This window comes from Primulina eburnea, chromosome 11 (genome assembly GCF_022965805.1).
Source record: "Primulina eburnea isolate SZY01 chromosome 11, ASM2296580v1, whole genome shotgun sequence".
NCBI classification, from domain to species: domain Eukaryota; kingdom Viridiplantae; phylum Streptophyta; class Magnoliopsida; order Lamiales; family Gesneriaceae; genus Primulina; species Primulina eburnea.
The window spans coordinates 36,607,110-36,634,503 of record NC_133111.1 but is presented as its reverse complement, the minus strand read 5'-3'; the positions used below and the strand labels follow the sequence as shown (position 1 = coordinate 36,634,503).

The 27,394-nt window shown below is 33.0% G+C and overlaps 3 protein-coding genes across 10 annotated transcripts; 1 reads left to right on the top strand and 2 right to left on the bottom strand.

The window, feature by feature from the left end:
• The first annotated feature begins 3,448 nt into the window (after positions 1-3,448).
• LOC140805700 (uncharacterized) lies at positions 3,449-6,847 on the top strand. 3 transcript variants are annotated; one of them, XM_073161978.1, is made up of 5 exons: positions 3,449-3,577; positions 3,980-4,858; positions 5,302-5,457; positions 5,682-5,936; positions 6,563-6,847. In XM_073161978.1, the coding sequence occupies exons 2-5, from the start codon at positions 3,995-3,997 to the stop codon at positions 6,695-6,697; spliced, it is 1,410 nt and encodes a 469-aa protein (XP_073018079.1). In that variant the 5' UTR covers positions 3,449-3,577; positions 3,980-3,994; the 3' UTR covers positions 6,698-6,847. The 3 variants fall into 3 exon arrangements, with proteins under 3 accessions (XP_073018079.1, XP_073018080.1, XP_073018081.1); XM_073161979.1 differs by lacking the exon at positions 3,449-3,577 and adding an exon at positions 3,651-3,674; XM_073161980.1 differs by lacking the exon at positions 3,449-3,577 and adding an exon at positions 3,660-3,678.
• A 5,624-nt stretch (positions 6,848-12,471) lies between these two features.
• Positions 12,472-17,945, bottom strand: LOC140805699 (sucrose nonfermenting 4-like protein). 6 transcript variants are annotated; one of them, XM_073161972.1, is made up of 14 exons: positions 17,614-17,943; positions 17,434-17,515; positions 17,101-17,188; positions 16,430-16,612; positions 16,205-16,339; positions 16,019-16,078; positions 15,451-15,540; positions 14,232-14,369; positions 14,016-14,154; positions 13,743-13,916; positions 13,412-13,475; positions 13,237-13,306; positions 12,829-12,925; positions 12,472-12,709 (listed from the first exon to the last, which is right to left on the bottom strand). In XM_073161972.1, exons 2-14 carry the CDS (start codon positions 17,499-17,501, stop codon positions 12,618-12,620), a joined length of 1,398 nt encoding a protein of 465 aa, XP_073018073.1. In that variant the 5' UTR covers positions 17,502-17,515; positions 17,614-17,943; the 3' UTR covers positions 12,472-12,617. The 6 variants fall into 6 exon arrangements, with proteins under 6 accessions (XP_073018073.1, XP_073018075.1, XP_073018074.1 ...); XM_073161974.1 differs by having other exon boundaries at positions 17,647-17,943; XM_073161973.1 differs by having other exon boundaries at positions 17,700-17,943.
• Positions 17,946-21,301: 3,356 nt separating this feature from the next.
• LOC140805591 (secreted RxLR effector protein 161-like) lies at positions 21,302-21,631 on the bottom strand. The gene has a single exon (XM_073161853.1). The coding sequence runs from the start codon at positions 21,629-21,631 to the stop codon at positions 21,302-21,304; it is 330 nt and encodes a 109-aa protein (XP_073017954.1).
• Positions 21,632-27,394: the final 5,763 nt, after the last annotated feature.

The window sequence follows — 27,394 nt, the reverse complement described above, 5'->3', positions numbered from 1 at the left end:
ATGTGTTTTGCACTCGTGTTGACAACACTGTCAACAACGCCTATCTCATAAATTGTGCTAACTCTTTTATTCAGAGGGAGCTATTCTTTTGCTCAGGGGGAGTTACAGTGAATGCGAAGATGATCATGTGTGTCGTGTTTGCAATATTGTGTCCAGAAATACAAAAAAAGGAGAGACTGAAAGTAATATTTTATTCCGAATTAATCTTTGTCTTTTATTTAAATTGAAAAATAAAAGTTTGCATTTCTAGACTAAATTGATTTGATCTAATAATCATATTTATTCCTAGATAATTTGATCTTGGTATTTATGCTACATGATTTGTTTTTGGTATTTATCCATAAGATATAATATCTTAGATTTGAATAGATTTTATTGCGAATAAACTCTTGTTTCCATGATTGTAAGATTTGATCTATGGAAAGACAATTAGGTCAAGATATGAACATCTAAATATGAGAAATATGGAGAGACGACTATGCAGATGCTGGAGTTTTTCTAAACTTGCACAAGTTCAGTATTGGAGATTTCGATGTGAAGAATTTGAGTGATCGAATCACGTTTATACCGTGTCGCTGATTGGTGTTGAAGACACTTAAAGAACAACACTGACGCATAGTGTTGATCGAATAGTGTTCTTTTATTTGTTTTAAGCAAACAATGGTTTATGCATATAATTTTTAGTTTGATTTATTTTGATACATTTTAATTCTTTGGAGTTTCAAGGAATTTACTTTTGTTATACTCACTAATATTGTTTTGGTACAACGATTTACATATTTTTCTAGTGAATTTGTGTCATTAGACATTGCATAAGTATTCTACTTGTGCATAATTTAAATCTGAAAGTTTATTTATTAAAAGTTTACTTGTGTGTCAATAATTAATTTTCGATGCATGTTGAGTTCTCGTATTGACAACACCAAAGCACAACAATAACTTTTGATACACATAATATATTAATTTTATGTACGTTTATGATCAACTACCCTTGCAATATATAAAAAAAACTTTACAAAATATAATTTTATATAGCTTTGAATTTTAATATAACATAATCTATAAAGAAAAATTACTTAATGAACAATATTTTAATTTATATCATAGCATGCCAATAAGTAGTTGTGTGTGTGTGTGTGTGTCAAAAATAGACACCAACTTTTTCTTCTAATTTTGCTATTATGTGATACCAATATTATATTTTTTTTAAATTTCAACAATTCAAAGTAGCACTTTAATCACTCGATAATTTGTCAAATTTCACTTTAATCTCTCGATAATTATAAAAAAGAATGTACACACACGCACTGCGTGTGCAGAGTAACTAGTTAAAAAAAGGAGGATGAAGATACCGTCGGAAAAATAGACACCAACTTTTTCTTCCAATTTTGCCTTTATATGATACCAATATTACACTTTTGTTTTTATTTTTTAAATTTCAACAAATACTTTTGTTTTTTTTTTAATTTCAATAATTCAAATAGTACTTGTCAAATTTCACTGTAGTATCTCGATAATTATAAAAAATATTGTACACACAGTTTAAAAAAAAAAAAAGAAAGGACGAAGTTAACGTCGGAAAAATAGACACCAACTTTTTCTTCCAATTTTGCCCTTATGTGATATCAATATTACACTTCTGTTTTTAATTTATTTTTAAATTTCAACAATTCAAATAGCACTTTAGTACCTCGATAATTTATCAAATTTCATTTCAGTCTTTCGATAATTTAAAAAGATTATGCACATGCACCATATGTACAAATTAACTAGTTAAAAAAAAAAGAGAGAGAGGACGGAGATAACGTCGGAGTGTGAATACAATCTATCCAAACAAAAAAGGCAAAAACTTGTGTGAGACGGTCTCACGGGTCGTATCTGTGAGACTGATCTCTTATTTGGGTCATCCATATAAAAATATTACTTTTTATGCTAAAAGTATTACTTTTTATTGTGAATATGGGTAGGGTTGACCCGTCTCACGGATTAAGATCCGTGAGACGGTCTCACATGAGACTCACTCAACAAAAAAAAAGTCTATTAACAAAAGGATTCTTCTCGAAGATGTACCTTTCCGTTTGTCTTATTCCTACGTAAATCCGCCCATTAACTACAAACCTTCGTTTTCTCCACGTTACCACTTTCCAGTAATATATTGCAAATCTGGACCATTACCCAATTTAATATAGGATTTAATAAAGTTTCATAAATTTTTACATTAGAAAATTAAATTTTTGGTTATATAGATTTACTTAATGTAATAATGGTTTTCAACCGTGTCGTTCATCCTTGGATCGTTTTTTTATGACCTGACATTGGTGTAACACTCCTATGTGACGATGATATTACACTGATGTATTAAGTAATACATCAATATTATCGATAAAATGACTAAATTACAAATAGAAAATACAAGATAAACTAAAATTTGACGACATAAATAACCAAAACAATAAAAAAACTCACATATATAAGACTCCTCAAAGAGGGTGTATGAGTTGGTTGAGTAGTTAAGCGATTGATCAATTGTATAGAATTCGATTTTCTCTTCCAACATTTTCTCATGCGAGCTAGTCACGAATGACTCGTTCAGCCTAGTTTGCGTGACTAACGTAGTTTGCAAATCAAGAGTTTACCTGATTCTGTTCATGCTGTCTGCATACTAGTATTTTTATTGACTCAACACATGACACGTATGTTGAGTGGATTTATAAACTCACCTAATGTGCACGGATAAAATTGAAACTTATATTGAAAATTTTTAATAATAAATGATCATGTCAATGTTATTGGTTCTTCAGAGATAATAATGTAAATTCTCAATATTAGAATATACCAAGTTCCAATATCAAATTTTGTTTTTCCAATTTGCGAGAGACGATCTCCACTCAAGGCACTAGCCTACAAACAAAGTTGGCCAAGTTAAGGACAATCTTTGTGCAAGAGCAATAGCTCACAAAGAAATATTGGTAGGAAATCAGTCCAATTTTAATGTGGGCTTACAGTTTGGTAAAAAAAAAATGGCGAAACAATGCAGTATCTATACTATTATATTAAGTGTGAGGGTCTTAGAATAACTACCTTTGAGGACATCAAAATACTTAATTCCATAATTATCCTTCTTACTCTACTAAAACTTTTTCAAGTCACTCCATATTTTAAATATAAAAAAATCAAAACAAAACTTCCCTTTTAAATTACCATTCTTACTCTACTAAAAATCTTTTCAAGTCACTCCATATTTTAAATATAAAAAAATCAAAACAAAACTTCCTTTTTAAATCGAACAGCTTTTCTAAATCGAAAATAATTTCATGTTAATTATTTAGTATTATTTTATCAAATTAAAAATAATAATAGCACATGCACATGTGCATCTTTTACTAGTATTTTATGGCGCAAGCGCTGTGATCAGCAAAAAATATATATATATTTACGTGTCTGTTTCATTGATTTCAACGCATTTATAACGACGCTGCTTCGGATAAAATATACCTGTTAGTTGCAGAAAGCGCTCGTTAAATCTTTGTTCTATGTGTTCAGATTTAAGCCTCTCTCTTGCTACATGTGTCCTCTGGTTTGTACATACTAGGAGAGCTTCCGTCTCCTTTTTTATTTTCTCTTCGATTATCATCATATGATGATCTATGTATTCCCAATCTGTACGAAATTACGTGCGTAAATCTTTTTTTGAGGAAAAATAAATAAACTTTTGTTAACAAACTATTGGGTTTTGAGTTTATATAACTAAGTTTGCGATTTCTTTGGTTGATGGGTATTGTTTTAATGGGATTCAGAGTTTTGTATTCTTTAGTAGAACGATGAATATGCTGTCTTTAGTTCAATTCAATTTACGTCGATTCTTGTTATTGATAATTGTGGTTCTGCCAGTTTGGAGAATACTTTGTATGACAAACTTTGTACAGCTCTGTGAACTGATTCTTGATTTTGATTTTGATTTTGATTTTGATTTGAACAGACGTGACCTGTGAAAATGGGAGTAAGAATGGCTCATGGCTCAGGCTGCTGGTTACTTTACGTTGCAATCCTTCTGCTAGTGGCGATGGTTCAATGTTCACAAGCTAATCAAAGAAGCGAAAATGGGTTGAAAACTGAAGTCTTTTCGTCGCCGGAGTTTGTGTTGGAACCAGGATTGGTTTCAAACAAATATTACTACAACATTGATTTTTCTCGAGGTCATATAGCTATCAAGAATTTCAATGGAGAAGTAGTAGATGAAAACGGGAAGTCAATTCCTCTTCATGAAACGTATCTCCATCATTGGGTTGTTTTGCGATACTATCAACGCAAGGGCGTGGATATTCCGAATATTCATGGTGATCTGGGATTCCTTCGTTCCAAACATATTATTGTGAAAAATAGCGGTGTGTGTGACAGTGGGCTTTCGCAGTATTTTGGGCTTGGATCCGAGACTCGAAGAACTACCACATATGTGCCTGATCCTTATGGAATTGAGGTTGGCAATCCGGATGATATCCCGGATGGATACGAGGAGAGATGGATGCTTAATGTTCATGCAATCGACACTCGTGGTGCCGAGGATAAATTAGGTTGCACCGAGTGCCGGTGTGATTTGTACAATGTTACGGTTGACGAATATGGCTATGTCTTGCCCCGAACATATGGAGGTGGATTGAGGTGTTGTTATGATGACGCAAGATGCAGAGTGAAAGAAGGATTTCAGGCTGAGAAGAGAAGTCTACGTTTAAGGTATACGGTGAAATATGTTGAATGGGATCCCTCGATTTTGCCCGTTCAAATCTATATATTTGATGTCACAGATATATGGACAAAGTCCAATGAATCAAGGGGAGTTCGTGCTAGACATCACTGCCTGGTAAGTGCCTAAGTGGTAACAAAGCATCTCCCATATTCTGTTGAATCAATATTATCTAACTGTATTTATGTTTGCCTTGATGAGTTTTATGTCAATAAGGATCTTAAGAACTGGCTCTGGAAATGAATATCTTCTTTGATTTCGCTATGTTTTTTAGTATAATTTAATGCTAGAGAGATCGAGGAAGGAATGTGAATGATCTGAGGAGGTATATATTTAGTATTGGAGTGGATATTGTTAAATTCATTTTCATTTGAATCGATTCGGTCAATGTTTTCTACTTGGTAAGTTCTTGGGATAACAAGCATCGCTAACTGATGAATAAATATCAAACTTCAGGAAAAGTTTGGTCTTTATGAAGCAATATTTATCGATGTAACATTCATCTGTGTTTATGTTCTTAATGTTTTTCTCCTTTGCTCATTGGAAGTGTTCTGTTGCAGATTGAATATGATGTCGAGTCGTGTACTGTTGCTGAGGCTAATGATGGTTGCACCAATTCAAAAATCCTTACTATTAATTTTCCTAATGGTGGCGAGGTAGTTTATGGGGTTGGGCACCAACATGCTGGAGGAATTGGCACAACTCTATATGGGGAGGTATTTTGACAGCTTATGCCTTTTTCTTTGGTGGTCATAGATATTCTTTACTTTACTCGTATATTTCTGATGCTTGATCAGAGATATTCACTACTTCGTATAGCTAATTCTCTTATCTTAAGATTCATGGTTTGTTGGTGCATATGGATCTTCATGAAAAGCTGTCTTTTGCCTTGTTTTCATGAAAAAAACATAAATAGTTGTTGTGTGGTGAACCTGTTCAGGGAGGAAGAGTCATATGCTCATCGAATCCGACTTATGGGAATGGAGTTGAACCTGGAAACGAAGAGGGTTACATTGTGGGAATGTCAACCTGTTACCCTTCACCTGGCTCTGTGAAGATTTCTGCAGGGGAGACACTGACTTTAGTTTCAAATTATAGCAGTTCACAGAGGCACACAGGAGTAATGGGGCTCTTTTACATTTTGACTGTCGATTCATCAGCAAATTCAAATGCTGTCTTGCATGCTCCGGTTGATGTAAGACTTGTGCCTCTTCCAGATTCTATCCATGATGGACATGACCAAGCGATCATTTAATGGTTTATGATATGTTGCTGAAAGTAAATCGTGATAGCATGCGTAAAAATAAATTGGAATTGATAGTTACATAAACTTACTTTAGGATATACATGTATCAAGAGTCGTGCCAAATGAAGTGCCCTAGAAAATATTAAAGACTATTTACATGTTACTTCTCTTCAAATCAATGGAGGTCTGCTCAAAACGTGCCTTGGGACTTCAAGGGGCACCAAGACACAGGCTCATTGAAGGCCGTCAAGCCCTCAGGCGCAAAGGTTTCACCTCGATGTGGCTTCACTCTAGGTGCCCATTTTATGGGTTTTTCATGTGCTATAAAGCAGATGCATATGTTATGATTTGAACAACCGTTATATATCGTGTTCCATACTTTCGATGGAACTCCTTGTGTGAATTGGAGATCATCTTTCTATCCTTAACATCGGGCTAGTGTAGTTTTACACTGGCTAGTCATTCTACCTCAACCTGTGCTAAAAGAAAATTTTGACACTCGTTAGTTTTAAACATTTTCCTTGCTTTTGAGCTCAGTGGAGTTTTAACTAATATCCGTTACTCGTCTCCTGCAGGTACATAAAGCTACAGCAATATCTGAATATAGCTGGGCTATCACTCTGTTAGGAGTCGCTCTCGTTGCAGTCGTCATTTTTGTGGTTTTTCGTAGGAGTGGAAGAGAAGAAGGGTATGAAGCTATACTTGCATGAAGCTCGTTCTCTGGAATTTGGCTGGTGTCTGAATTCTTGCGCAGGTTCATATATGTAAACCTGATATCTCTTTTATAGTCACATGTAAATCAATTTCCCAGGTCTATGATGTACTTTATAAAATGAATAAAAATAAAAATTTTTTTGTAAAATATATACTTGAAAGACGATTTCATTTGTATGAGTCCTGCTTCTTTGATTGAATCAGAAGTTTGATTATTAAGCAAATTCTTAATAATCAAGAATCGTAGACCATTTAATTTAACCTTCATTTAATTGGGAATGACGTTCAAAAACAAAACCATAAAAATAAATGTTCTCTAGTCTTGTACAACAATACCTTGAGCTACGTTAAAAGCGAGGCAGATTTGAATGATAATGACACGAATATTTCGTTTTTTTTATATCAAAAATACGAAATTATAAATTGGTAACAAAAATTAGATATAAGAAAATTTTATGTTGTTTTGGTTGGGAGCACATTCATCCATGCTGAATCTATTTATATAAACTAACATGAAGCATGTACGATGCACATAAATACCAATTATATGATAAAAACAAAAAATTTGATTTTTTTAAAAAATAATTTGAATCATTTTGTTATTTATTTGAGTTTAATATCTGGTTATATTAGACGAATAAATTAATTAAAAATTATATAATTTACGTTCGAATTTTTCGCCAAATCAAAATTCAAATTGTTACTTTTATGTTATATAATAAATTATAATTAGCATAATATATAGAATAAAATAAACCGAAATTTTTTTAAAAAAATATATCCAAACACCACGTATAAGACATAATAAACTAAAAATCAATCAAATTATTAACTTTATCAATGCATAAATCATAATTTACATAAATTAAGCGCACTAACGATAAATAAATTATCAATTTAAAATATCGTGACTAAATCATCAAAACAACATCAAAACTAATAAAATAATAATATTGATAGTAAATATAATTCATAATATTTCATTTAAATAATATTTAAACACCTCCATAATTTTTTTATTTTTTTCTTAGAATTTTATATCATAGATAATTAATTTTATATCAAAATCGATCTTTTATAAACTACATCGATGACTATTAATATCTTGTTAAATATAATTTTAAAATAATAAATAAATCAACTTATGTAATGAAATACATATTTAAATAAGATTATACGGTAAATATCAAATAAAATCTAATAAACTCATACAATAATTATTAAATATAAATTTTAAACCACCAATATGAATTTCACATAAAAATTTGAAATATAACCAAAGAAATAAACTTGCATAAAAAATGCTATTTTTTTTTGTATTTGTTGAATTAGTTAGTTTGATTTCAAAATAAATAAATATATTAAAATATCATATGTAAAAGCTCTAATATTTTGACATATGTTAAAAAATGATCATTATAATTTATATTTATTATAATGATTATGTCATATATTATTTTTTATAGTAGAAAATAACTTCGTGTCTAATCAAAACAATATCAAAATTAATGAAATAATAATATTGATAGTAAACTATATAAATTAAAAATTATAAATCAAAATATCTCATACTACCAAATTTTGTGTATTGAATTTATAAATTTGTCTGACATATATATATATATATATATATTTTAAAATGCTATTATCATCCATCAATCTTGATTATGATGTTAACAAAATTTGTTATTTTGTTATTAATGGTTTATCGTAGTGCGCAGGATACTGTAATTGATCAGAAGCCGAACCGATCAATTACCTCGCCTAACTGAAGCTTTCGAGTACGCCAACTGATTGCTCAAGTTGACTCAGTCCAACTGATGTATTGAAGAACAGTTCCATCGATTGATCAGTTGTTAGGTAATTCAGTAGAAGACCTTCAGAAGCCCGACGGGTGATGAAGTGCTCAACTGATGGAAAGTCCAACTGACAAGTTCCACTGAACCAGTGTAACCAGTTAAGCTGACGAGCCAACTGATTTCACCAGACCAGTTCAAAGCATCAGTCAGGAATCAATCTTTCATAGAGAACACGACAAGCTTATTCAATGGAATCCAGATATGCGCACTTGGTAAAATATATGTACCATCAGTAGTACAATTAATGAACGTTGCAGTAAAGATTAAAGCCGAGAGATTCATGGAGATTTGCCGGAAAAGTCGAGACACAAAGTCCTAGGAACGAATTCAAGCTGCAACAGATACAATTATTGAGTCTCACTGTACGATCAGTTTCCCGCCTGTATACAGAAGATCAGTGAAGACCAATATACAACAAGTTTGTGGAAAACAGTGAGAAAAGGGCACACTTAATGCTTATCAGCTTTCAAGAAGCAATCAGCCCAAAGGGATCACTTCATCGTGTTATCAGCTTAGATTTGAAGCACAATTTCCTCAATGTGTGAGAACACTTTTGTGTTGTACTTAGAGATCAGTTCTCATACATACACACCACTACTTAAATAATGTCTTGCACAAAGACGTTAAACTTGTGTATGTAGTTTTTGACACACACACGTTAAACAGGTGTCGGCTGCAAGGTGCTGCCTTCAGTCTATGTAAAGATCCGATTTTTAGCCATGCAATTATAATTGTAAGGAAAGTATTTTATTGGATTTTTGTATAAGATATGCACCTTGAGAATTAATTGTCGGAAAGATTCAAGTCAATGATGTTTACACTTGTGCATGTAAGTTTATATTTAGGAGAAATAATTCAAGATCATGGGAGATTGTGCAAGGCAAAGACTTAAGGAAATTGAATAATGCATGTTTTGGTGGGATACAAACAAGATTTCGAAATTTGCACTAGGATATATGACTTGTTATTGTATTGGATAGTTACATAGATAATTGGAAGCAAATCCCTCCAACTAGACACAATATTTTCGAAAATATTGAGGTAGAAAGCAAGGATTTAAATCTCATGGAATTGGAAGATAATCTCACCAATTTAGTAGCTGAATTTTCGATTTTGGCAAGAATATTGGAGCCAAATATTGAGAGATTGGAACAAGATTATGGTATGATTTGAGTACCAAAATTATCACCCTTCCCTTCACCTATAAATAGGCCATCACCCTCACTCATTCTCCACACCAATTTTCGAAATCCTAGAGCTAAAACCCTCGAAAATCGAGCAAGCCTCCAAGCCGAAATTTTGCTCCAAGGTCGTTCAAGAAATCACGTCGAAGCGCCGTCCGAGCAAGAGCGAGAAGCGACCCTATTCCGAGCCAAGCCTCCACGTTTTTTTTTACATCCAAATACTGTAAGTGGGCTTATTTTTACAACTTTAAAATTTCGGATCTGAGGTATGCATGTTTTCGATTTTTACAAGAAAAATAAATAGTCGAGTACAATCTTCTTTCTACTCTTTTCTTGTATTGTCATACGATTTTAAAAGCACTGTGAGGAGTCGACTGTATACGGGAGGGAATCCCAACCACGACGTACCCTTACGCGGTGGGGGACATAACCGCTATACGGCCTCGCCCCCTTAGAGGAGTAAAAATTAGGGACTGACGTCAGTAAACCGCAGAAAGTAGATGAGTCGCAGTGCAGTGTCAATGTTATGCATGTTCATGAAGTACGTATGAAAATTTAAGTGTTTCGAATTTATGCATGTTGTATTATTGTGCTCGATTTTCTCCCATTTACTGAGTATTCCCAAATACTCACCCCCCTTACAACCCTTCCCAGATAAGCCCGAAGAACAGGTCGAGGACGAGGAGTCCGAACAATTCTGGGGATGGTGATGATTCAAGAGTCTAGATAGAGTTTAAGTTTATTATTGTTGTTATGCAGTTTACGCATCCGCATTGAATTCTGTCTTTTAAATTATTTCGATATTGTAAAGACAAATTTATTGAGATTATGATTTATAAACTGGAATCGGTTTAAACTGTGCTACGAAAGGCTTGTCGTTTTAAATTGTGTGATTGTAAACGACGCTGGTGTCAACTCCGAGTTTCGGGGCGTGACAGTCTAGGCTAGGAGTTCAGTTGAGTCAGTAGTGTAAGTCCTAAACTGAGTGGGTTTGTACAAGTAGTTGTATAAATCAAAGTCTTCTAGTGGATCATACCCGAGGTGGTAGAAAGAGTGACGTAAGAACATTTGAAATCTCTAAACATCCATAAACATATCTTGTGTACTTAACTGATTAACTGTTGTTTTCAAATTGACATGATCAGATAGAGCATCTGTCAGTTCGGTTTCACCATAACTGAACTGACATATGCGACAACCGATTCTTTGTTTTTCAGTTATTCAGTTTACATAAGTTAAAATGTTTTCTAATATAACAGGTTTTTTCACGAAGGATTACTTCGAGTTTTTTCCGCTTTGTTTTTAAACCAAACTCGATTTAATTCATCGGTGTTAACATTCTTAGAACACGGGCTATTGCAGCTCATTGGAGAATATAGTGTTTGAAGCGAAGGTGCTAGCACATATTTTAAAACACAGTTTTCTTCAAATTTTCTTCTTAGAACAACTAGCTCTGATACCAATTGAAGGATCGTGTGCTAGCACCTTCGAATATGCTTCAAGCACTATATTCTCCAATGAGCTGCAATAGCTCGTGTTCTAAGAATGTTAACACCGATGAATTAAATCGAATTTGATTTTAAATATTGAATAAAATAGTTATACAATATGTGAGACAATGAAATTATTTGTTTAACAGTTATGTCTTAAATTTATATATTATGAGAGCTGATTTTGGAACTGAAGTCAAGAAAAATTAGTTTTGATTTTGGTTTCAGTGTTCCTGAAAATCATGGTCGAGTTTACCTTTAGACCCTTATTAAATCTTAAACATTCTTTGTAGATACTTCAAATACTACCAAATTTTTGTTTATTGAATGTATAAATTTGATTGATATATAATTTTTTTTAAAAAGAGTTACTAAAATCTTTAAATTTCTTATTATAGCTAAACTATTTGAATTATTCTAAGATATTCATATTTTATGATATTATTAATATATTAACATTCATAATTGTTGGTAAAAATTCTTCTAAATAATTTATTAAACTCTTTATTTTGATTTCTTACTTAAAAAACCAAAAAATATGTTAGTATTAAACTTCATTTTATTATATTATTATATACTTATCATGTTATTTTACTTATTGCATATATAATTAATTTTTTTATATTTCTTCTTGTAATACTATAATTTATTATTTAATTATAAAATGCACTAAAAATAGAATTACGAATTTGCATTAAAATAATAAAATATGATGCAGAGAGAAAATTAAAAATTTGGAGTTACATTTTATTCTTGAAATGATATAAATTACTACAATCAATGTAATTGTAGTGATAATTCATTAGCAATTTGTTAGAATTTCACATATATATCTTATGGAGTTTTCTGAAATAGAATGAAATATGAAATAATTAAATATTATAATGAAAAAAAGATAAGGGTAGAAAGTCAAAAACACAAAACCATAACTATTAAATATGGTTAATTATAATGAAATATGAAATAATAAAATATTATACTGAAAAAAAGATAAGAATAGAAAGTCAAAAACACAAAACCATAATCATAAAATGTGGCTAATTAGTATTAATTATTAATTAATAGACTAAGTGTGAAATTACCACATATGTTACTTGATAATGAAAATAAGTAAACACGTGAAGAGTAATTATGTCCATTCACAATTGAATACATATACATATATATATACATATATGTATATGTGTGTGTATATATATATGTATATGTATATGTATATGTATATATATATATATATATATATGTATATATGGTTGCGAATTTGTAGTCACAATTTTTATCTCTTGCGTAGATTCGAGAAAAAGGCAACTAGAACTTGCAAAATCAACACAATCACCAGTTTAGTAGCCACCAAAAGCCAACTGTTGGCATAATGCAGCAGTTTCATCTAGACAAAAAATGAAATACATCCCTCAAGGTAATTACACCTTCGATGCGTCGGCTGGACGCCTCAACTATAATAACACGACGTGTATCTGAATATAGTGTAGAAAAAATGGTCAAACAGGGAACTTATATTTAAATTTGTATTATTGTTTCTTTCTTAGGAACTTAACTTTAGAAATTTACAGACAAAAAACGAAAAGAGGCCGACCTGGTTCGGATAGAAGTTCCATTACCCTGTACAAGGAATCAAACCTTGTACATGTTTGTAGGCGATCTCTACGCACATCAACAGTAATTTCTATTGCCTGTCCAATTGATAATCCGATTGATTATGGATCACGCGAGGACGAAAGGGTTACTAACTTACTATAAACTCAAGCCATCGGGTGATATTAATGGGGAGAATTGTTCCATATTTTATGCAATCCAAGACCATAACATTATAGCCTTTGAAATATATATTATTTTCATTCATAAACATACATGGAGAAAAACCGTGTGGAATTGATATCTATTTCGAAAACTCTTTATCAAGCCGGATGGATAATGCGCGGTTAAGATGATTGACCACCAAACTTAATATCTTAAAATGCCCATAAGAAAAGTTAGGACTTACTTGCAATATCGTCATATGGTCGAGTTGAATATGTGTATACATGTTATCCTTTGCTAAGGAGAAAATATCACTGCATAAACATGGCCCCATGGTTTAACAAAAATACAAAGGAACCAAATTGTAGAGAATTAAAAAGATAATGCTTGAAGTTCAAATTCAAGCACATATTGATTACCTTCTGGAGTACGTATCTACAAGGTTACCCCCATCATCAACTATGGGTATGGAACTTATTTGAGCTGCGATAACAAAGATACATGTCATCAAGTTAGGAATCCACTGTATTCAGTAATAAAAATACATATTTCCTGTACATTTTACTCATAGGTCAGAAAGTAGCCCAAAGAAGAAAACACTATTTGTTCTTAAATACAATTTTCCAAAAGCTAGAGTTAGTGACCAATCAAATAGTTGTATCCAGAGTGGAAAAGGTTCGAGCATGACTTAAGTGCACTCAAAGACCGTTTCATTGATGCTGAATACAGAACAATAAAGTTAACTTTCACCTTCTAGTAACATTGTAAGAGCATCATTAAGAGAATTACTGAGGTGCAACGTCAACAATGGACGAGCCATTGTTTTCCGAAATTCTTTTGCCCATGTACCTAATGGGAGGTAACCAACAGGTTGCTGTAAAAGAGTCAGATATCCAAGATGGTGCTTCAAATGCCTGCACACATCTAGAATTTCAAAATCACAGTAGTAATCAAATGTACGCATCTGTTATGGCAAAAAAATTAGCAAAAGAATAGAATCTCGACTAACTTCCCAAAACATACGTTTTAAAACTCCAGAGAGGCATGCTATATGCAACAAACGAGGGCACAATCCATTTACTGAATGTACAACTGGAATGGCGGAAATGTTATTCTGTAGAATTCTTGAAGCAACATCGGCTAAAGACTCATCAGGACCAGCCTGTAAGAAGCAAAATAAGGAGGCAACATGCAGAAAATATGGAGTACCACATGAAACTTCAACAGAAAGACATTTACATAAATTAAAGGAATTCTTTCACGGGGAACCAAAGTCCTAAGTACATCTCTGTGGTGTTGAAATTTCCAGCCTTTCCAGGAAGATACCGTCTGTCTTCCAAGATCTTCATTGGAAAATATTGCATGATTACTGTAAAGCTGCGGGAGTTGAGGAAAATCATCTATTATGAAGAAATATGTTAAAAATAGTGCTCGACATCGCAAAATATGTATAGAAAACCAAATAGCACAATTAGTAGCAAAAGGCTAGTTATACTATGAGACTTCTGCTAGCTAGGATATGTCAGGTATGTTAAAGAAAATGGGGAATCAGCAGCATCCGCCATAGTCCATGAAGAGACTAGAACTAGGATTATGGAAAACATCCCCACTGATCTGAGGTTAAAACTTGAGACAAATTCATGTACAATCTCTAAAATTCTGAGTAAAACACTGTCCATTAAGATCTTGTAAACGGAAAAAGAAAGTGTCATCAAAGATTTAAAAAGACAATGCAAAAAAATATTATGGTTCATCACGATAATGACAAGAATGACCAAAACACTAAATACAGGATAGTTGTATATACAGTACTCCAACATCCAGGACTAAAATGAAGTCTCCCATAACTGGGATGCATATGTATTCACAAATATAATCCATTTGAATAAAAGTGCAAAGTCCAAAACAAAATAAAACACTAATGGATGATATAAAGTGAGATTTCATATTTTCCCTTTCTTTTTTCATGATTCACAATGTTGGTATGCCTGGATGATATAGATGCCCCTCACCCACCTCGTAACTTCTCTCCATGATCCATCAGGAGAAAGTAGAAAGTATATACTAATAAAAAATACTCTAATTTATGGCCAGATGAATGGTCGCCAGGAGCTTGTATCTGTGTTGGATAACTTGTCCTCATGATGGGAAATATTTCCAACATCATAAAGACCAAGACATACTTCTATTTATAGACAATGATTCCATGTTGTCGAAGAAGGATCCGTGTGAATTGGAAAAAGGTGATATCATAGCAATACATGTTTCTGTTTTGGTCCAGAGGTTATAAGCCAAAATCGTAATTTTTCAACACTACACGGATTACAGAAGTATGACATATATGAATACTTAAGGTCTACAGATTCTACACTGCAATTTCGATCCTATGTCTCCCATCGTGACTAATTCTAAAGTTAATATTCAAGGGAATATCTTAGCCGCTAATTGTAAAATCTACCTGAAGTAAGATCAAAATAAAATCTGAAGAGGTCAACATTCCTGCCATCTGCCTGTTATGTTCATCCCACAAAGGCACAACTCTGAGCCCCTAAAATAATTTGATAAACAACTTTGTAAAAAAATTGTGAAGCCTGTAACAAAAATATTGGGTAAACAAAATTTTATGTGACAACAAGGCCAACATAAAATAACAACTTATTTTAGGGCCTTTGTAGAACATTAGGTCATCCAAGAAACTGGTAAAATTTTCACACCTAGTGATCAAGAAACCACCCCACTCACACACATGGATTAAGAGAATGAGAGAGAGGAAAAGAGAGAATGCATATTATTATCTTGAAATAAATCAAAATTTAGACAAGATCATAACACCAAATTAAATGAAGATGTACTGACAGTTTACCTCCTGTAGTGTGACGCCCAGTTAAATACTTTTCAAAAGTTTTAACGAAATTAGTCTGTCATTTTATAGTTAAATTAGTTTATGTGGCTCGGACATGAAAATATCATGCAAGCATTGTCAGACTTCAGAAAGATAGAATATCCCATATAAAATCTCCAAGTACCTCGTCATACATAACATGGAAGGCCTTTTCCACGTCTACTTCAATATCCAATATAAGGACCTAGACTTAAAAGAAATATCACAAATTGAAAACTGTCGTACAGAAAAATTAAGAAAGGTGTAACAGAAGTCAAAGAAATTTAGTACAAATAAATCACACCGAAGAAAAAGCCAAAGGCATTCAAACCTTGCCTGAATTCGGGATTAGCTCATATACTGCAGCAGAGAACAAATGCATGGATAGAACTTGACGAAGAATATCCATATCAGCATCTGATAATTGCATAGCTGGTTCAGTACAGAGACTGCCAGAAGATGAACCCTGGTCGACCGTCGAGAATAGCACACAAACTTAATGGTTTAAACCAAATCATCAAAATGATATGGGATGCATAAAATTTAAAAGACTGACCACAGAAAGAATTTCTCTGTCATTTGCTCCACTTGTACTAGAGTGAAAAGCTTCAGCGTTAAAATCTGGAGACATGAACTCTGTTCCACTGACGAGGACTATGTTGTTTACCGTTCCATACTTATCAACATCACATATTTGCTGCTGATCAACTTGCCATTCACCATCGACCACAAATTTATACTGCATTGATTGTTAAGAACCAGAAAATATGTGTTCCTTGATAAATTGTAAAAAAAAAATGATTTTCCAGAATTAAAGCAACCATAAATCCACTGCATGCAATAAAAAAGTGCAGAATGACCAAGTGAATGATGAAAAAGTCAACTTTGAGAATTCCAAGTAAAAATATTTAATTCTAAAGAGCAGCAGAACAAAATAACAAGCCGGTTTAGTTTTATTGCCTTGTTATTGCACAAATTGCAGAAAACAAGCAATTAAGAAAATTATACACACTAATCACTTCCTTCCATAGATAGTTGTCCCATAACCATCATTCATGTCTACCATATATCACGTTCAACAGAAAACTAAGTTCAGCTTCTCCGTCGAGTCAGACAGCTTACACAAGTCTCTCCACACAACAACAAGAGACTGAAAAATAGGCACTTGGCCTAACCAATGTCCCCAGCGTCGTTACGATATATTCGGAAGCAAATACTTATATATACCTGATAACAACCAGGTGGAAGATCGATAATTCTCTGGAAAACAGCAGCAGAACCCTCCATTGGAATCAATTGTATCCTCTCGCTCCACCTGTAAACACACCAAAAAACATCATTCCGAACACAATTCAACCAAAGGAGCTGTAATCTAATCACCTCAAAAAGAAAAAAAAAATCAAACTTTATATTCGACCCAAATTGTATAAAAGTTTCTTCCCGCATCCAGCAATCGAGTTTCTGAGTAGCTCTCTCCACACACCCAAACAAAAACACGAACACACACGCTAGCCCGGTGGAAATTTTATCAGCAAGAGAACAAAGGAATATCATGAATACCCATTAAAGGAGCCAGAAAGAAAGACTTCACGACCTCCATAACGCCAAGTGAACGGGGTTTGCACCATCCTCGTGTCGCAATCTGCATTTCCCCACCAAAACACCAAATATTTATACCCAAAAACTACGAGCAACTGAATTGTCAAAATTCATTATGCTGTAATATTATAACAATTGTACAGTATTAGTAAAGCTGTAGTCCGAAAAGCAAACCAGTCCAATGTGAAATCCGCCGGCTTAAACAAAAAAAAATTGCGTAAACCAACCTTCAAATCGATTAATTAAACCAAAATGGTACGAAACAAATTTTTAATGCAGGTCTCCTCGAATTTTCCGGGGAGAGTGTTAGTACTTTTTAGATTAGAAAATTCAGAACGAAAAAGAAACGGGATTATTTAACAGCAAAGGTCAGTGTCCTCAAGAAAATGTGGACATTTAAGAAACTGTTGATAATGATATCATGAAAGTATGAACGGTTCATGCATTCAATAACGACCCCCCCGAATCTTAAAACAATAAACAAATAAGACTCGAATTTTGAGTTAAAGTAAATGAATGTTTGGTTAATTTTTGTAGCTTTATTTTTTTATCGATATTTTATCATTCAAATTTTTCATATAGTTCTTATATATTGTAGTTTACCTAGTTGATGCTACTCGGCAAAATTAGGTGAGCTGGTAAGCGTTTTTTGGATAGAGATATGTTCTTTCCCTGCACATGCTAGAGATTGAACAAGACGAACCCAAGCTGAATAGCCTATTGACTTAAGAACAAGGAACGTTAATGGGACATTTGAAGAGTTTTTGATGTGACCACTCTGATGTTGTTTTTGATGTGACCACGCTGACGTTCAAGTTAATCAAATATGCACGCCAAATGAAAGAAATTGTGTTTAAGTAAATATGTAGAGAGTGTTAGTGCCAATTAGAAGAGTGAACTTACTGATTTTATCTATGTTATGGGTATTTATAGGGTATCAAGGTCGGTGACCAATCTAAGGATGCTCGGATAGTGGCCACGTTATGAGGATGTGGCCCATGTCTTTGTCTAAGCATGATCTGAGAACGTGGAGGGGAACATATACCTTGATTATTGATAGACATGGTCCACGATCAACTGAATTAGTCTTCTTGTGTTGTTCGGTTGAGGTTATGAGCATGGACTTACACAAGTTGGTAGTTGTCTCACAAGCTTATTGGGTTGATGCATGCCTATGATGGCTTTCACCTAGTCTCTTCTCGAGACCAGCTCTAGGTTCTCGGTCTTTCTTCCCTACATCTGAGTCCAAGGATGACCCAGGCCCTTTCTAAGATATCGTTAGTTAACGTGATTTGCATATTATTGCATTAATCCACGGTTTACCCATATTCACATTGATTCCTCCGGTCAATACTTTTTTGAGCAAGTTTTTTCACACAATTCTTACATATTTTGGTTATCGAGCTAATGTGATTTACATATTATTTAGTTAATCCTAAGATTATGCATATGCCCAAGTCATAATAAACAAATATGGCAAAAACTTGTCACATATCGTATTTTGTGAGACGGATCTCTTATTGGGTTATCTACGAAAAAATATTATTTTTTATGCTAAGAGTATTACTTTTTATTGTGAATATCGGTAGGTTGACCTGTATCATAGATAAAGATTCGTGAGACCGTCTCACAAGAGACCTACTCAACAAATAAATGTACAAATCCATTTATATACTTAAATAAAAAAAAAAAGAATAGTGATATATAAGTACGTATTACGTGAATATTGGGTTATAAAAATATCTTTGGACTCAAAATATGAATAGAAAATATAATTTTAACTATATTTTCTCTATTAATCTATACATATATAAACAAATATTTGTCAAATTTAAATTTTTCACAAAAATATTTGTCATCTATCTTATTTTATATTTGAAAACAAATATGAAATAACTGCAGAATTAAATGTGAATTTTTTTCTAAAAAAAATAAAATTTGAATTTGATACCTTGAAAATATAAACTAAATTTAAATGTCTATATTAGTTATATCAGTTCATTTAATTTTGGTTATAATCTTTCTTTCTCTACTAATATTTTTGAAATGAGTATAGGACGGGAATGAGTATTTGATCCCCGCGGGTTCGAATTTTCGAACCAGAAAAACGGGGATCGAGACAGGTATCAAGGTAGATATGAAATTCGAGCACGAGAATGGAGAGATCAAACTCGTCTTTGTCCCGTCCTGTTATCATCCCTAAGTTAAAGTTAAAAGTTAAAACTCAAAAGACATATAGTTTGTTAAGCACTTTAGGCCAGTCTCGGAATGTAGCTTAGCTCATAATTTTTTTTAAAAAACTATTATTTATTTAACTTTTTATTTAGGGCATCCGCATCCGTCTATATTAATCTATGTTATTAACTTTCCATCTTCTCAAAAATTATGGGGTCCACGAGCCACATATTCATTACATTAACAATTTCCCATTATTAACACACATTCACATTCATTTAATATCAACTTTCATTATTTATGAGTCCCACTGTCCACTTACTCATTTTTTTAATTTTAATTAATTCATATCTTCTAGTTTTGTTAAAATTTTACAACAAATACTATTAAAAATAAATAGTATTATTATTTTAAAAATAACTTAATTTCAATATTCATTAAAATATTATTAAAAAATAAAAAAATGTTGGACGGTTTGTGAGAAAGCGTCGCACATAGCGACGGTTTGTGAAAAACCGTCGCAAGTGGCCCACGGTTTTTTGAGAAACCGTTGCAAGTAGCGACGTTTTTCAATTTGCGACGGTTCACGAAAAACCTTCGCTATTTGCGAAACAATGCCGTTCATTCTGATGAATTTCTTGGCTGACATGGCAGCCAAGATTAATAAATCATGCACCCACATTGGTGCATTAATATTAATGGGTGTTAATAATCACCCATTAATGCACCAATGTGGGTGCCCTTAGCCAACAAAAGTTCACTCTTTCTACACCTAAATTAAGCTAACCTACGTAATTATAGGGACACAACTTCATTGAATCGTATAATGTAATATATTTTTTTTGTTTTAAATTTAAAAGTGAATTCAATGAAACTGAATTACGTGATTTGAGAAAAATAACATTACATAAGATGGTAAAATTTAAAAACAACACAAAAACTAGAAAGTGAAAATACAAATATATGTCAGACCACATTTTTTTTAATCATTTTACAAGCATGTAAATGTATACGAAGTTGTTCCGTAGTCATTTCCACGGTATCTCTCACAAGGATGTCATACTCAAGTTGGAATTGAAGGCTTCATATTTTTATTTTCATCAACAGTATTCAAACCCTCCAATTTTTCCAACTTTCGTTGAGTTTCTGAAGATTTTATTCATACTTGTGTGATACGTTTTCAGAAAGATTTCTTCTTCTGTGCATTTCTAATCACTGCCATGACCTTGTAAGCACCTTGTCTTTTCTAGTACCAAATTGTCTTCTTCTTTTTTGAGCATCCTCTTCGTAGCTCGTATGTGTTTCCCTATCGATCGAGGGTATTGTTTTCCAGCCCAAAAGGCGATGAGTGGCAGGATCAAGAAGCTTGAAGCCTTTTTGATGAGGTGGGTAACCAATGAAAATATATGGTTTAGCACGAACATCTCTCGTATGTCTAAATACTTAATGTCGATGTGCTTGCTTCGACTACCATTTTTGTTATTTTTAGCCATAAAAACTGCAGCTGAATTGTCATAATATATTCTTAATGGCCTAGATATAGAATCCATAATTCTAAGATCTGATGTGAGGTTGCCTCAAAACAAGATACGAACTCAGCTTCCATAGTGGAAGTAGCAGTCAATGTCTGCTTTGCACTTCTCCAAGATACAGCTCAACCAGCTAGCATGAAAATATATCCTGAAGTGGATTTTCGTAAATCAATGCAGCCAGCGTAGTCTGAATCAGAGTAATCAATTACTTCCAAATTCTCAGTTCGTCTGAACATAAGCATATAATCTTTAGTCCTTTGAAGGTACCTCATGACTTTCTTTGCAGCTTTCCAATGGTCTAAAACTGGATTACTCTGATATCTTCCCAACATCCCAACAACAAATGCAATGTCAGGTCTAGTGCAAACCTGAGCATACATCAAGCTTCCGACAGCAGAAGCATAAGAAATGTTTTTCATTTGTTCCCGCTCTAGATCATTCTTATTGGGCATTGGCTCAAATTGAATTTATCGTCTTTCACAACCGGAGCTATACTTGGTGAACAATCTTTCATCCGATATCTCTCTAAAACTTTGTTGATATAGGTTTCTTGAGACAGACCTATAATACCTCGAATTTTGTCTCTATGTATCTTAACGCCAATGACAAAAGATGCATCGTCCATATCCTTCATATCAAAGTTTCTAGAGATGAATTGTTTCACCTCATATAAAAGACCCTTATCATTGGTTGCAAGTAATATATCATCCACATATAGAATAAGGAAACAAATCTTGCTCCCACTGACCTTCTGGAATATACATTGATCCATGAGGTTCTCAACGAATCCGAATGAAGAGATAACATCATGAAATTTTAAATACCATTGACGGGAAGCTTGTTTCAATCCATATATAGTTTTCTTAAGCTTACAAACCAATTGCTCACCATTACTAGAGAAGAATCCTTCAGGTTGTTTCATATAAACCTCTTCCTCTAGTTCTCCATTAAGAAAGTTGTTTTCACATCCATTTGTTGCAAATCAAAGTCAAAATGAGCAACCAATGCTAGAATGATACGAAGAGAATCTTTTTTAGATACAGGAGAAAAAGTTTCCTTATAATCGATTCCTTCCTGCTGAGTGAATCCTTTAGCAACGAGTCTTGCTTTATACCTTTCAATGTTGCCTAACGAGTCTTTCTTTGTTTTGAAGACCCATTTACATCCAATGGCTTTTACACCATGAGGCAACTGAACAAGATCTCAGACTCCATCAACTGCCATAGAATTCATCTCTTCTTTCATAGCATTAAACCATAGTTTTGACTCATTACAACTCGTGGCTTGTGAAAACGTTTCAGAATCATTTTCGGCTCCGATGTTAAAATCCGATTCTTGTAAATACACAACATAATCACTAGATATTGCTGATCTTTTTATTCTAGTAGATCTTTTAAGGTTGTTTGGTTGATCAACAATTTCTTGTCGTTCTTCATTAACAACTTGATCTACTGGATTTTCATCAGCGATTTGTGGAACTTCAGTAATTGATTGTCTAACACCCATTTGGTCTTTGAGGAGTGTGAATAACGACCAATCTGTTATTTGAATAAGAGGATTTTGAATTAATGTGATCTTTCTAAAAAACTATGTCATTTGAATAATCACTCCCACTAATCAAATCATTCTCAAGAAATTTTGCATTTCTTGATTCCACAATTCTAGTGTTGTGAGATGGACAATAGAATCTGTACCCTTTGGATTTTTCAGCATACCCAATGAAATACCCACTTATAGTTCTTGGGTCCAGTTTCTTTTCGTGTGGGATGTAAACTCTTATTTCTGAAGAACAACCCCAAACGCGTATATGTTGCAAACTCGGTTTTCAACATTTAAATAACTCAAATGGCGTATTTGGGACAGCCTTAGTTGGAACTCGGTTTAATATATACACAGTTGTCTTAAGAGTTTCAGTCCATAAGGATTTAGGAAGTTTAGAGCTACTAAAGATGCTCCTCACCATGTCCAATAATGTTCGATTTCTCCTTTCAGCTACACTATTTTGGTCCGGAGAACCAGGCTTAATATATTGGGCAATAATCCCATGTTCTTGGAGAAACTTCGCAAACGGACCAGGTGCTTGTCCATTCTCATTGTATTTACCATAATATTCTCCACCTCTATCAATTCTCACGATCTTAATATGTTTTCCACATTGCTTCTCCACTTTAGCCTTAAAAACCTTAAAGGCTTCAAGTGCTTCGTTTTTGTTATGAAGCATGTAGATATACATGTATCGTGAATAATCATCAATGAATGAGATGAAGTATTTCGGACTTTGCATATCCATATCTGGACAACAAATATCTGAATGTATGATTTCTAATATTTCTGTACTCCTCTTGGCACCTTTTTTAGACTTATTGATCTGCTTTCCCTTAATGCAGTCCACACAAGTCTCAAAATTAGTAAAATCTAAAGTACTGAGTACTCCATCATTTATTAATCTTTTAATTCTCTCTATGGGGATGTGTCATAATCTCTGATGTCATAGTATAGAGAAATCTTCATTTATAACACATCTTTTAATACCTCCTTGAACATGCATAGTGATGTTATTATTTTGTAAAAAAATAGAGAAAAGACCATCAACCATTGTACCATTTCCAATAAGATTTGATTTATAAAACAAATTTATTGATTTATCCAAAAACTGAAATGAATAACCAAGTGGTACAAGTTTTGAAACTGAAATTAAATTCCTAGAAAAACTAGGAACATAAAATGTCTTTTCTAATTTTAAAATATAACTACTATTTATCACTAGGCAGCAAGTCCCAATAGCCTCCACATGCGAAGACATCTTGTTTCCTGAATAGATGCTCCGTTCATTTTCTATTGGCTTCCTTAGGTTTTGCATACCCTGCAAGGTATTTATAACATGGATTGTAGAACCAGAATCAATCCACCATGTGTTATAAATCATATCAACCATATTAGATTCATAACAGACAAATGAAGCAGGAACACCTTTCTTTTTAAGCCAGTCATTAAATTTATTGCAATCCTTCTTTATGTGTCCCGTCTTTTTACAGAAGAAACACTTGGATTCTTTCTTGATGTCAGGTTGGGGTGGAATTATTCCTTTCCTTTTCCCATTTCCTTTGACTTTGGCTTGCTTCTTATACTTTCCTTGTATAGTCATAAATACATTATCACTCGTTTCCATCAACAACCTTCCTTCCTCTTGAACACACATGGTCATTAATTCATTAATTGATCATTTATCCTTATGCGTGTTGTAGAAAATTTTGAAGGGTCCATATTACTGTGGAAGAGTGCATAAAATGTACTGCACAAGAAAAGTCTCAACATTTCCACTTCAAGTGTCTTGAGCCGAGCCGCTATGTCCCGCATTTTCATGATGTGTTCTCGCACACCTTTCACACTGGTGAGCCTTAATAAAGAGAATTCCATAATTAGGGTGCTTGCAAGTGCCTTATCTGAAGAGTGAAACTGTTCATCAATAGCCTTCAGTAACTCTCTGACATTATTATGCTGATCGACAGAACCACGTATACCAGCAGAGATTTTGGTCTTTATGAACATTACGCATAGTCGATTAGATCGCTCCCATTTTTCATAAAGATCAACATCATCCGGAATGCTGTTTTCAGTAATAGTAGATGGTTCGTCTTTCCATATAGCATAATCAATATCCATCCACCCTAATTGAAGAAGAATTCTTTCTTTCCATATTTTATAATTATCGCCCTTTAGTTCAGGAATGTCACATTTCATATCAGAAAAACTCATAGGTTGCATAACTGCACAAAATATCATATGCTTAAAATTTTGAGACAATATCATGTTTTACCAATGTAATTCATGTTTTAAAAATCTAGTGACCTAAAATTTGCATGTGGGCTAAAATTTTAAGTCAATAAGATTTTTTCTGTAACTTTATGATAAAACTATCAAAATGTATTTTCCTTAACTCCCGTGGGTAAATTAAGAAAAATATAATTTGATATTTTAACCTAATTAGTTATATAAATATAATAAAAATCCCTGTGGGGTAAAATTTATTATGTTTATATAATTAATTACAATTGATGTCCATTATGTGAACCTAATCCACTTAATGCATAATTTTTCATAATTAAGGATGATATGGCTATTCCTCAATTATTTAAAATATACGGTTCACCGGACAAAATTTTGGCTTTACTTAATGCTTTATATAATAATTATTTCGCAATTAACACTTTCCAAGAGTGTTCCCAGGAAAGATAGGTAGGGCTAAGGCCTTTTAAATACCTAACTCCTAGACAGGGCAACGTTCCTCATGGAGACCAGTGGCTAGTCAAGGCAGTTTAAACCGATCTGTGAAGAACTCCCTCAGATCATGTTTTTTTACGTCACCTTATAATTATTATTCAATTTAATTATCCACATTTATGTGAATCTTTATTAGCAAAAAATTTTCATTAAATAACTTTATATTCACATTTTTACTTAATATGAACAAATAAGTTACCCATCAGTTTTTATCTTCAATCAGAGTAGTGATAAAGTGAAGATCACATTTAGGTGAAAATGTGGGCTCCTCATCAGTTTTTCTCTTTTATCAGAATAATGATAAAGTGAGGATTATTTGTTTATTTGTGAACATAAGAAATATTTTATTTTAAATATTATATTCACATCTTACTTGATATGTTCATTTTAAATTATAAACAACTCAATATAATTTAGTATGAACATAATGTGAATATTGATTTACCAAAATATTTTTCAATACAATTTGAATTTAAAAAACTTAAAAATAAATGCAAACATAATATTAAATTTGCATGTACACATCAAACACTTATCCATAATATTTGACATTATATCTAATAAGCAAAAATAATTTTTAAACATGTATTAGAAATTACGTCGAACTTGGAATTATTTTAATATGTACAAATTATTTAACCAAATGCTATATGTATACTGAATTATACATATAACTTAATAACACATTAATCATTATTTATTTATTATTATTTTTTTTATTTTAAAAATAATAATAATAATAATAATAATAATAATAATAATAATAATAACAACTTTATCGTCAATTTTCAATTCTCAAATGTTGTGGGTCTCGCAACATTTTTTTTAAATAAAAAAAAATGAAATTAATTGCATGTTGTCTCAATAATTCAATTCACATTCATTACGTAGAATATCATTTAATTCTTCACGTGATATATTAAATTATTGGTAAAGGCTTTTAATTATGAAGACCATCTCAAAACTTATAGCATCATCTTCTTCATTCACCCGAGAAACTTTCTGAAATAAAATTTTCCCTTTGTCTTAAAAATTTCTTTTCTAAAAAAAATCAGAAAACCTAATATTGTTATCTTCAAGACTTCAAGGAAGAATTTCAAGTTGCAACCGAAGAACAAAATTCTCAGGTAAGTTTCTTAATATTATTACGTCCGATTTCAAATTTCATTTTTCTTACGCAAATTTCCAGAAGTAAAAATTTCAAGGCAGAGGTATCACTGCTCTGATACCATATGTTAGAAATTTTTCTAAAAAATCATGTTTTCACGTATATATAAACATGATATAATATGTGGAAGCTTAAATCGAGTTGTTACCTCCGGCCATTGAAATTTTTTTGATTTCTCTGCTTTTCCTCTCTGTTGAAGCCTTCTAAGCACTGCACGCTCTCTTTAGATGGTGTATCTTTCTTATGAGATGTGTGTGCTTAGGGACCTCAATCGTCTCTATTTATAGGCATCTCATACCATCAACGAGAAAAATCGGGAGAAACGTGTACGCATCTCAATTTTCTAAAGTTGAGGTTGCTGTAATGCCCGAGATTTTATATTGTGCTAAATTACGATTATTAATTTTTAATCGAGATAATTATGACAGGGCTAACCGAGACACAAAATGAGATTGCGTGTGAAAATTTATGTGCGAGGACAGTAGCATCGGCGCACATGCGCGACCGGATGCGCGCACATGCGCCAAACAGGCAGAAGACCTCGCGCATATGCGCGGAAGATGTCGTGCATATGCGCGAGCCTGTAAAGGTGAAGTCCAGTGGACCTCGCGCATATGCGCGGAGATGAGTCGCGCATATGCGCGAGTTGCCGAGAAGTTTATTCACAAGACAAGTAGGCCTCGCACATATGCGCCGATAATGGTCGCGCATATGCGCGAGACGTGCAGTAGGCACACCGAGACACTTGGCTTATTGCATGTTATGT

Excerpts from the sequence above, each read along its gene's own strand:
- LOC140805700 (XM_073161978.1), top strand. The coding sequence starts at position 3,995 with ATGGGAGTAAGAATGGCTCATGGCTCAGGCTGCTGGTTACTTTACGTT. Across the intron at positions 4,859-5,301 it reads GTGCTAGACATCACTGCCTG|ATTGAATATGATGTCGAGTC; the intron begins GTAAGTGCCTAA and ends GTTCTGTTGCAG. Across the intron at positions 5,458-5,681 it reads GCACAACTCTATATGGGGAG|GGAGGAAGAGTCATATGCTC; the intron begins GTATTTTGACAG and ends GAACCTGTTCAG.
- LOC140805591 (XM_073161853.1), bottom strand. The coding sequence starts at position 21,631 with ATGCCCAATAAGAATGATCTAGAGCGGGAACAAATGAAAAACATTTCT.
- LOC140805699 (XM_073161972.1), bottom strand. The coding sequence starts at position 17,501 with ATGGTGCAAACCCCGTTCACTTGGCGTTATGGAGGTCGTGAAGTCTTT. Across the intron at positions 14,370-15,450 it reads TTATTTTGATCTTACTTCAG|CTTTACAGTAATCATGCAAT; the intron begins GTAGATTTTACA and ends CAACTCCCGCAG. Across the intron at positions 12,926-13,236 it reads ACCATATGACGATATTGCAA|GCAATAGAAATTACTGTTGA; the intron begins GTAAGTCCTAAC and ends TCAATTGGACAG.